This window comes from Miniopterus natalensis, chromosome 12, assembly GCF_054644295.1.
Source record: "Miniopterus natalensis isolate mMinNat1 chromosome 12, mMinNat1.hap1, whole genome shotgun sequence".
NCBI classification, from domain to species: Eukaryota; Metazoa; Chordata; class Mammalia; order Chiroptera; family Miniopteridae; genus Miniopterus; species Miniopterus natalensis.
In genome coordinates, this window is record NC_142092.1 from 65512769 (window position 1) to 65524479 (window position 11711).

Here is an 11711-nt window from a genome sequence, read left to right on the forward strand (position 1 = left end):
GAAGTACTGGCAACCCTGAAGGAACACAGTGAGTTTCCAAGGAAGGGGAGGTTTCTGTGGGTAGTGGTTAAGTGAGCATGGGCTCTGATCATGCAGACATATTGGACTGAGCTGCACCAAGTAGTCGATATTTGGTCATTTTTCTCTTTTACATTTATTCTTAATTACAGTTGACATACAATATTATATTAGATTCTGGTGTGTACAACATGGTAATTCAACATTTATATACCTATCATCACAGTAAGTCTAGTAACCATCAGTAGCCATACTATTGATTCTATTAAAGAGTATCTGATACGGTTTAATCTACAGAAAATGGAAATACATATAGTTTATATATGCATGTGGAATTTATATTCCTTATCTTTCTATTTGCAAGCAGTTGAAGTATGAAAAGGACATTCCTTCTTAGTGCAGCTGTGAAGATTTTTAGTCTACAAATGTAGGAAATACAGATAAAGCCCTTAACCTAGTATGATCTTTCTCACTGTGCTTTCATCCCCCACAGACAGAGAGCAGCATGAGGCCTGAGAACCAGAGCAGCGTGTCCGAGTTCCTCCTCCTGGGGCTCCCCATCCAGCCAGGGCAGCAGGGCGTGTTCTTCACCCTGTTCCTGGGCATGTACCTGACCACGGTGCTGGGCAACCTGCTCATCATCCTGCTCATCAGGCTGGACTCTCGCCTGCACACGCCCATGTACTTCTTCCTCAGCCACCTGGCCTTCTCTGACATTTCTGTCTCCTCTGTCACTGTCCCAAAGATGCTCAGGAACATGCAGACTCAGCAACAATCCATCTCCTATGTGGGATGCATTACTCAATTGCATTTTTTTATACTTTTTGTTAGTGCTGACAATCTCCTTCTGGCAGTGATGGCATATGACAGGTACGTGGCCATCTGTCACCCTCTGCACTACACCACCATCTTGAGGGAGGGGCTGTGCATGATGCTGGTGGCTGGTTCCTGGGTGGTTACCTTTGTCCATGCTCTTTTTCATACCCTCCTCTTGGTCCAGCTGTCCTTCTGTGCCAACAATACCATCATGCACTTCTTCTGTGACCTCACTGTGCTCCTGAAGCTGAGCTGCTCAGACATCTCCCTCAATACGCTGGTCATCTTCACTGAGGGAGGAATGCTTTACATCCTGCCTTTGGCTATTGTTTTGGGCTCATATATCCGCATAGGGGCCATCATCCTGAGGGTCCCCTCCACTAAGAGATTCTTTAAAGCCTTTTCTACCTGTGGCTCCCATCTCTTTGTGGTGTCTTTATACTATGGGACACTTGCAGGTGTTTACTTTCTCTCCTCTTCCTGGGATTTCAAGGACATAGCTGCTTCGGTCATGTATGCGGTAGTCACCCCCATGCTGAACCCCTTCATCTACAGCCTGAGGAACAGAGATATGAAACAGGCCCTAGAACTGTGTGTCCAAAGGGTTAAGTTCTTTAAGCGGCAACCACTAAATCCTGTTGTTGCAGTCAGGAGCACGGTGAGATAATTTCCTAAAGATATTGTATGGTCGGCAGCTCCCCATATAAAGTTGGTAAGAGTATGACTTCTGTTGTCATGTATGAGTGTTGTTATATGTGCACTAGGTCATGTTTGCTACTTGAATTGTTAATAATTCTTTATTCCTAATTGATATTTTTTGCTTGTTCTCCATCTCTTAAAAGATATATGCAAAATTTTGTGCAAAACATGTTGCACTATTATAATTGTGGATTTGTCTCTCTTTTGAGATATGTCATTTTTTCTTTATGTATTTTTTATTATATGGTACAGAAAAATCACTTTTAGCATAATGATCTGCTTCTGGTGAACTTTCTTTTTTTTTTTTTTTTTGCACTGATTCTTTTTTGCCATCTTTAGATGGCTTCGTGTTGATCATGCACAACTTCCGAAGTCACAACCGATAGCATGCTGGCAGCCTGCAATCAGCCATGATAAGAATTAATCACACTGTGAAAACTGGCATGTGCTACAGAGCAAGGCTGTTAGAGAAAGAGGGACTTTTTACAAATGCATTTAAGAGCACATGCTTTGTTCATAATTAGGAAAAGCTTCTGGTACTGGGTAGTACCTTAACACCTCATCTACTTCTGATATTAGTATGGACACTTTATATCTCTATCTGTAGAGATATATACATATGCAGATGTAGATACAGATATGTAGATATACATATTGATATTAGTATAGTATATGTAGTAAAAATGCCACTTTGTGGCAAGTGTTTAAGTGGTATTCTGTTTCCATCACTTTAAACTTTTCTTTGTCCTTATATCTGTGAGGTGTCCATTGTTAACAGTATAATGCTGGATTTTGCTCTTTGTATGTACAGCAACAATTATTATGTTTCTGGAGAATTTTGCTATTGGCATAAAATGTAATCATAATACATTTGATTCTTTATTTTCCATATTTTATGTTTTTTATTTGATATCTGTTTCACATATATTCTCTCTTGTCTTCCCTCCTTTTAATTAAATATATATTTAATTCCATTTTCCCTCTATTAATTTCTTAACCATACATTATTATTATTGTTTTATATTTCTTTTCTGTACTGTGTGCAGAGATCACTTCTTACTTTCTCTTTAATTTTTAATTGTACTTTAATATGCAAAACAAAAAATTTACCTAGTCAGTCATTTGAGGCATATAATTTAGTGGCATATAGGACACTCATCACCAATATCTCATTTTATGGCCACTAAAGAACACTCTATAAAACATCAATTGAGTATATTGCAACTGTGAAAAAAATAAGAGCAAAGATATGTATGAATCAATATGGAGAAATATCAGGATATATCAATAAATGAAAAAATAAGGAAACTAGCATTTATATCCTGCTATTATTTATGTAAAAATGATGGGAAACAAATCATATACGTCTGCCCATTTGGCAAAAAGAAGCACAGGAAGAATAAATCAGAAACTAATGAGATTGTTTATTTGCAGGAGGTGGAGCAGAAGAGATGGGGACATAAGTAGATTTCGTTGTGTAGCTCTGACTATGTTTACTTTGGCAAGTAAAATATAAGTAGTAAAGGTGGCTAAAAGAGCAAAGTAGAACAAAAAAATCAAATGAACCTAAGTATATTTCAAATTAGCACCATGATTAGACTAAAGGGGAAAATAAAATAAGAAAGCTATGTAATTCTTGAATGCAATCAAATAATTCAGCAAGTAAGTAAACACTGAGGGAAAGGGAGTGACTCCTCACTCTCGGGGAAAGGAACTATGTAGATGGGAAAGGACAGGCTGTAAACAACTCTATGGTGTCAAACTAGAATTGGCAATATTAATAGGACTCATGGGTTTTAAAACGTATAGATTGAAATTTATATGTTATATATCAACATCTATACTGTTTCCATTCCCCATTCATTCTGTCCCACTCCTGACCACTTCCTGTGGATAAACATACCTTTAGTTTCTTAGTTTATAATTTTTCCTTCTTGTGTTTCTTTTATACATATTTCCCAGGTGGCTTCTCTGAGATCATTTAGAATCCTGTAAGCAATGAACACACCCAAAGATTCAAAATGAGTAACAGCAGCAATGGACTGTAACTCAGAAAATAAGAATCTATGAGTCCATGATGTAAATGAATAAATAAAAAACAAATGAGTGGAAAATCAGGGTAAATTCCTTCTTTTACTGCAATACAACTAATAAACAAAGAAGAAATGATAGAATTAGAACAATCACCATCTGGCCTCCACATTTGCAGTAATTTTCTCATATAAGAATCACCAATGGATGTTAAACATAGTGGGTAAAATTTTAATAAGGAAAATGTGATTTTTATATAGTATCAAAATATTTATCCAAATGATAGCTATTAATTATACAGTTAAAATGGTAGCTTTACTGTAGAGAACACCTTAGCCAACTGATCAAGGGTGAAAACACTAGAGATTCCAACATGGCTGCTGAGCAGCTGGAAGCTCTGCCCACTTGCTCCCAACCCCAAACCAGATTTGTGGCTAAACTGCAGGGCAATACATTTGAAAGACCAATTGAAGGATAGCTGATGTGAAAAATTACAACTAAGAAGTACAGAAGGAGCCACATAGAGACTGGTAAGAAGGGCAGAGACCCAGAAAGAGGGAGCCCCCTCACACAGATATGACTTAGGTACAGAAGTTGAGGGATATGGTGGCTGCAGGGCTCCCTCCCCCTCGGAGCCTGGAGTCTCAACCCTTCTCAGGGATCCCCAACCCAGAGCAACAGAGACAGGAAGAGGAGCCTGTGTAGCATCTAGTGGTGGGAATCAGTAGGGATTCTGTCCACCTGAGAGAATGGGACCCACCATCTCAGGGAAAGAGCTCTCCAATATTACAGCACCAGCCTGAGGAGTTCACACTGCACTCCAGCTGCTAGAGAGGCCACACTGCCACACTCAGGTCATGAGGAGGGGTCTGCTGCCTACGCCCAGCAGTGATTTTAAGGGACCGTTTTTTTCTTGAGAGGCTTTGGGTGAAGACCCAGACAGTGACTAAACTCTGGATTGAGAAAGAGGAACAGGCTCCTGTACCTGGAGCACACAGTCTGAGCCCCTCCCCCCACCTGCTGAGCTGACTGGCCTGCCCTGTCTCACTGTGTTCAGCAGCATGGAGTAGTGGCTTCCAGCTGGAATTTTCAGCCTACCCTGTTACATTTGACAGGGCAGTGGAACCGTACTTTTGGCCCAACATGTGGGATTCGGAGAGGAGGTGGGACTTTAGGCCCCACCCTGCTGAGACCAGCCATGTTGAGAGATCAGAGAACCACAAAGGACTGATTTTATAACAAAGGAGGTAAAAGACCTATACTCAGAAAACTATAGGACACTGAAAAAAGAAATTGTGGAAGATACAAATAAGTGGAAGCATATACCATGTTCATGGATTGGTAGAATTAACATCATTAATATGTCCATACTACCAAAAGCAATCTACAGTTTCAACGCAGTTCCTATTAAGATACCAATGGTATATTTCACAGATATACAAAAAATATTCCAAAAATTTATATGGAACCAAAAAAGACCCTGAGCCCGGTTGAGTGTGGCTCAGTGGTTGAGCATCAACCTACGATCCAGGATATTGAGGTTCGATTCCCGGTCAGGGCACATGCCCAGATTGCGGGCAAGATCTCCAGTAGGGAACATGCAGGAGGCAGCCAACCAATTACTCTCTCATCATTGATGTTTCTATCTCTCCCTCCCCCTTTCCCTTTCTCTTTCTGAAATCAATAAAGATATATTAAAAAAAAAGACAAAACAAACCAATAACCTCAGCAATCTTGAGAAAGAACAAAGTTGGAGGCATCATAATACTGGATATCAAACTACATTCCAAGGCCATTGTAATAAAAACCGCCTAGTACTAGCATAAGAACAGGCATATAGATCAATGGAACAGAACCGAGAGCCCAAAAATCCACCCATGTCTTTATGGTCAATTAATATTTGACAAAGGAGGCAAGAGCATACAGTGGAGTAAAGACAGTCTCTTCAATACGCGGTGTTGGGAAAATTGGACAGGTATATGCCAAAAAAAAAAAAGAAAAAAAGAAATGGATATAAGACTAAAATGTAAGTCTCAAAACCATAAAAATCCTAGAAGAAAACAGAGGCAGTAAAAATCTCACACACCTCTTATAGCAATAGTTTTGCCAATATATGTCCTAGGGCAATGGAAACAAAGGAAATTTTTTAAAAAATGATACTAAATCAAATTATAAAGCTTCCGCATAGCAAAAGAAACTACCAACACAATGAAAAGGGAACCCACTATATGGGAGGACATATTTGCTAATGATACATCTGATAAAAGGTTAATTTCCAAAATATATAAAGAACTTAACTCAATACCAGAAAGACAAACAATCCAATTTTTAAAAATGGGCAAAGTATCCAAATAGACACTTCTCCAAAGAGTACACATGAATGGCCAATAGACGTGAAAAAATGCTCAAAGTCATTAATCATCAGAGATATGAAAATTAAAACCACTATGAGATGTCGCCTCACACCTGCCAGAATGGCTACCATCAATCAATCTACAAACAAGTGCTGGTGAGGATGTGAAGAAAATGAAACCATTAGTGTACTCTTGGCAGGAATGCAGACTGGTGTAGCCACTGTGGAAAGCAATATGGAGTTTCCTCAAAAAATTAAAAACAGAACTGCCTTATGACCCAGTGATCCCATTTTTGGGATTATATCCTAAGAAACCCAAAACACCAATCAGAAAGAATATATGCACCCTTATATGGTTCATAGCAGCATTATTTACAAAATAATGCTCATAGCAGCATTATTTACAAAAGCCAAGATCCAGAAACAGCCCAAGTGCCCATCCGTAGGTGAGTGGATAAAATGCAGAGATAGATTTTCACAATGGAATACTACTCGGCCATAAAAAAGAAGGAACTCTTACCTTTTGTGACAGCATGGGTGGACCTGGAGATTATTATGTTAAGCGAAATATGCCACTCAGAGAAACACAAATACTGTATGACCTCACTTTTATGTGAAATCTAATGAACAAAATAAAATGATGAACAAAATAGAACCAGAGGTATGGATACATGGAACAGACAGACAGAGGTCAGAGGAAAGGGGGGGTGGGGAGGATGGATGAAAGAAGGTAAGAGATTAGCCAAGAACATATATGCATAGTGCATGGACACAGGAAACAGTGCGGTGATGGTCAGAAAGAGGGACCGAGGCAGGGACTGGGTGGAGGTGAGCAAAGGGGACAGAATGGGAGACATCCATAATAGTGTCAATAATGAAAAGAAATTTAGATAAAAAAATAGAATGAAAAAACTAACAATTGAAAAATTAATATCATATGCCTTGTAATAATATGGACTGTGGTATATCAGTTAAAAAAATAAGCTTGAAATATACATTCAGACATACATACATACCCACAGAAGGTAAACATAGTAAAATGTTAACCATTGGGGAATCTGGCTAAAGCCTATCCAGGAATTCTTGATATCATTTTTAAGACTTTTTGATATCTTTGAAATCATTTCAAAATAAAAAGTGGAGAATCCTTAGTCCCAGCTGGAACAATGCTCAAGAAGAAAGGAGTCCAGGATGTCAACGAAATCAGGGACACTATCTCGTGGGATTCCAGTCCCTCTGGCTCTTGGACACACAGCTCCCCAAAGGGCAGTCAGAAATTACCAGAAGCTTGGGGACTTTGTTTCAAACTCTCATTAGTAATTGTTATCTTTGGACTCATTTCTCTGGAGCTGGATAAGGAAATAAAAGTCTTTATAAGGGCCAAGGCCACGGATATTTCTTCTCTGTTTCTGGGTATTAGGCCTCCTGAAGAAAACCTGAGGACATGGGCAACAGAAAGTGTCTGAGCAGAAAGTGTCTGAGCAGAAAGTGTCTGAGCTTACCAATGACCAGCACAGGTGAGAGGAGCTGGAAATCTGCACTTGGCAATGGATCTGTGTGCTAGTGGGATCATGTATGAGACTCTGTCCATGCCTCTGTGTGTGTGCATGTTCTGTGTACACTTGTATACGTGCTGTTTGATGGTTGCATGTGTGTGTGTGTGTGTGCGCGTGCACTCTGTATCTGACTCACAACCTGACTCTTTTCCTGAGATAGGACTAACCTAGGCTGTTTCAGCACATGTATACAAGTTTTCAGCCTCCTGGAGCGTGACTAGGGACTCCTGATTCATGCCAGTGATCGTAAATACTGTCCTCACAGCTGAGCATTGGGAGTGAGATGTTGTCTCTGCTGATGGACAAGAAAATGCCCAACCTCACAGGAAACCAAGGTCAGGTCAGAGAGGGCTCAGATCTTTGCTCAGCAGCATGTGCTGGTGCATGTGTGAGCTGCGTCTGTGGGTGACACACTCGTGTGTGAGCAGGAAGGTGTGTTGTTGGGTTTTCTCTGTGTGTATGTTACCATGTGTATGTGACTACGTGCACAGGGTGTTGGTGCTGGTTTAATGACTGTGCCTGTGACTGAAGAGGCTTAACTGCCCCATTCTGACTGCCTCCCACAGGAAGGACATGGTCAGAAGATGGGGAAGCCTGCCTCTCAGTAACAGGAGGGTGTGTGCTGCTTGTTGTAGTGAGTGTGTGCCTAGGTGTGCATATGTGTCATTGGTGTGTGTTTCTTGTGAGATTTTTGAGTTGTGTGTGGCCTTGTGTGTTTTTGGTGGCTTGTGTGTATAGGGCTTTAGTTACGTACATGTGGTGAGTTGAGTATTTACCAGATGTGTCATGAGTCAGGTGTATTAGTGTGTGTGGGGTGAATTGCACATCACTGAGTGTTGTGTATGTCTCACTTTGTGTGTTAGTTGTAACTTGTATGGAGACTTTGTTTTTATGAGCTGAACCTTATATTGACTATCCTCCCCTTAGGATGGAAACATGGTCACAGGTGACTGGAATCCTCAAATCAGTAGAGAGAGAGTGTGTGTGTGTGTGTGTGTGTGTGTGTGTGTGAGAGAGAGAGAGAGAAAGAGAGAGAGAGAGAGAGAGAGAGAGATCTGCATAGATGACTCAAGTATTTCCTTAAGTGTCCTCCTTTGGGACACCATTAGCTGAGATACTCAAACTCTAAGCAGCTCACTGTTTGTTGAAATGAATCTGCTCTTATTTCCATGTAGCTAAAGTGTGACTGAGTTGCTCACACTTTTTTTACTTTTATTAAACATCCTAGGCAATATAAACTCCAGGCATCATGCTGTGTCAAGCGATTGGGTAGAACCACCATCATACAAGCAGTGAGGCCTTGAAAAAATTATGTAAATACTTGGCCTCAGTTTTCACATCAATAAAATGGAAAGAATTACACTTGCCTTGTGAATCTTACGGAGATCTTGAGTAAACAGTTATTGTAAAAATAAAAGTTAATGAATTTGAGAATTTTTTAGTTGGAAAGTATATAAATATGAAGAAATGAAATTATCCACTAAGGAGACTTAGAAAATTTTGGACAACTTTGGGTCCTCAAAGCTCTGAAATAATACATTGTGCCTGACTCCCCTAAGCAACAAAAGGGAAGTTTCCCTGTGTAATGGTTCTGATCACACAGACAAATAAGACTGAACCCCATGAAGTAGTTAATACTTGATTTTTAATTTATAGAAACTGATAATACATATGTGTCAAGTTATATATATCTCATATCACATATATTGTAGATAAAGACATACACACCTGTTTGTGCCCTTCTGTCTCCTACTGTACTAAGTACACCTACACAATTTGTATCATTTATGTTTTGAATGATCAAAAGCTAAAATAGGTAAAAGAACAGCTGTAAGGGGTTTTAAAACCCCTCTTAGTGCAGCTGTGAGGGGTTTTAAAACCTACGAAGGTAAGGCTGATGTGTGGATTTAGTTAGGAAACGTAGAGAAAGTCCTTAGCCCAGCACCCAAAGGTTGACTTAAATGTTCAACACTATTATGAAAGACAGTATGTGGGCTGCTCTGGTTTCGAAGCTATTCTGGCATCAAGTGGATTTAAATGGCGACCCATTTCTAGAGTGTCCCTGAGTTTACAGCTGTGGGTGAAGGGGACCTGGAAGGTTCACAGGAGGAGTGTGACAACGCTCCAACAGCACAACTCAGCACTGGAGTCTCAGTTACTTTAAGGCAAAAACAACTGACACCAGTTTTCAGGGCTCATCTTCTATCTGCAGCAGGGAATTATTATGGTTTGGCTCTGGCCTGGTATAGAAATTATCCCTCCAGGCTCATCAAGATCTAATCTCACAGAGGTGGGGACCTTGCTTTTCTTGTCACTGCTGCATCTCAGTCCTTTGTAGAGGTCCCGACACAGGCTCCATGTTCAATAAATCATGGTGAATGACACAGTGAATGCCTTCCTGCTTCTGTGCAATGAGGTCCTGTTGGCTGTTTTCATTGACAAATGTTTGCTGGAATCAGACAGGGATAGAGGGAAGATGCACGAATCCACAGTGTGAGAAATTAATAGGAGTGTAGTTAAAATTGGTTTCCCAGAGGATTATAGTATGAGATGTGATGGTCCTGGTCATCCTTTCTAGGTTCCTGAGATCTCCAAACCTTCTTTATCCCTCGCATACAGAAGAGCAGCATGAGGCCTGAGAACCAGAGCAGCGTGTCCGAGTTCCTCCTCCTGGGGCTCCCCATCCAGCCAGGGCAGCAGGGCGTGTTCTTCACCCTGTTCCTGGGCATGTACCTGACCACGGTGCTGGGCAACCTGCTCATCATCCTGCTCATCAGGCTGGACTCTCGCCTGCACACGCCCATGTACTTCTTCCTCAGCCACCTGGCCTTCTCTGACATTTCTCTCTCCTCCGTCACTGTCCCTAAGATGCTCAGGAACATGCAGACTCAGCAACAATCCATCTCCTATGTGGGATGCATTACTCAGCTGTATTTTTTCATACTTTTTGGTTCTCTTGACAATTTCCTTCTGGCAGTGATGGCATATGACAGGTACATGGCCATCTGTCACCCTCTGCACTACACCACCATCTTGAGGAAGGGGCTGTGCATGATGCTGGTGGCTGGCTCCTGGATTCTCTCCTGTGTTCATGATGTGTTGCACACCCTCCTCTTGGTGGGACTGTCCTTCTGTGCTGACAATACCATCACCCACTTCTTCTGTGAACTCACTGCCCTCTTGAAGCTGAGCTGCTCTGACATCTCTCTCAATAAGCTGCTCATCTTCACTGAGGCAGGAATAATTTTTTTCTTGCCTTTGGGTACTGTTTTGGGCTCATATATCCGCATAGGGGCCATCATCCTGAGCGTCCCCTCCACTAAGAGACTCTTTAAAGCCTTTTCCACCTGTGGCTCCCACCTCTTTGTGGTGTCTTTATACTACGGGACAGCTGCAGGTGTTTACTTTCTCTCCTCTTCCTGGGATTCCAAGGACATAGCTGCTTCGCTCATGTATGCGGTAGTCACCCCCATGCTGAACCCCTTCATCTACAGCCTGAGGAACAGAGATATGAAACAGGCCCTAGAACTGTGTGTCCATAGGGTTAAGTTCTTTAAGCGGCAACCACTAAATCCTGTTGTTGCAGTCAGGAGCAGGGTGAGATAATTCTCCTAAAGTTATTGCATGGTCAACACCTCCATATAACTTTCATACAATATGCATTCCGTCGTTATGTATGAGTGCTCTTAATATGTCTTCTAGGTCAAATTTGTTACGTGGAATGTTAATTTTTTATTCCTAATTAATATTTTTTGCTTGTTCATCGTATCTTGTATTTGCAAAATCTTATGCAAAACGTGTTGCACAATAATAATTGTGGATTTTTCGTTTTCTCCTTTGAGATATGTCGTTTTTTGTTTATGTATTTATTATTCTATGTTATTGAGGACACACTGATTTTACATCATGGTGCTCTCCTGGAGAACTTTCCTTTTATTTATTTATTTTTTTACTAATTCTTTTATGCTGTCTTTCATTGGCACAAGCTGGTTGTGGGCATGTCTTCCCAAATCTCATTCAATAACAGCATGTTGGTAGACTGCAGTCAGCCATAATAAAAATTACACTATGGAAATTCGCATATGCTACTAAGCAAAGCTTTGTAAAAAGAGAGAGACTATTGCAAAATGCATTTAACAGCACACGGCTGGGATTATAATTAGGAGAAATTTTTAGTACTGGGTTCTCCCTTAAGACCACATGTACTTCTCATATTAGTATAGATACTTTATAGCTAC

At 40.7% G+C, this 11711-nt stretch overlaps 2 protein-coding genes across 2 annotated transcripts; both read left to right on the forward strand.

The window, feature by feature from the left end:
* Positions 1 to 523: 523 nt before the first annotated feature.
* On the forward strand, positions 524 to 1466 carry LOC107535550 (olfactory receptor 1J4-like). The gene is given in 2 exon segments (XM_016211056.2): positions 524 to 1423; positions 1425 to 1466. Coding segments are annotated over 2 exon segments (942 nt in total).
* An 8635-nt stretch (positions 1467 to 10101) lies between these two features.
* LOC148091872 (olfactory receptor 1J4-like) lies at positions 10102 to 11044 on the forward strand. Its single transcript, XM_087822562.1, is given in 2 exon segments — positions 10102 to 11001; positions 11003 to 11044. Coding segments are annotated over 2 exon segments (942 nt in total).
* Positions 11045 to 11711: the final 667 nt, after the last annotated feature.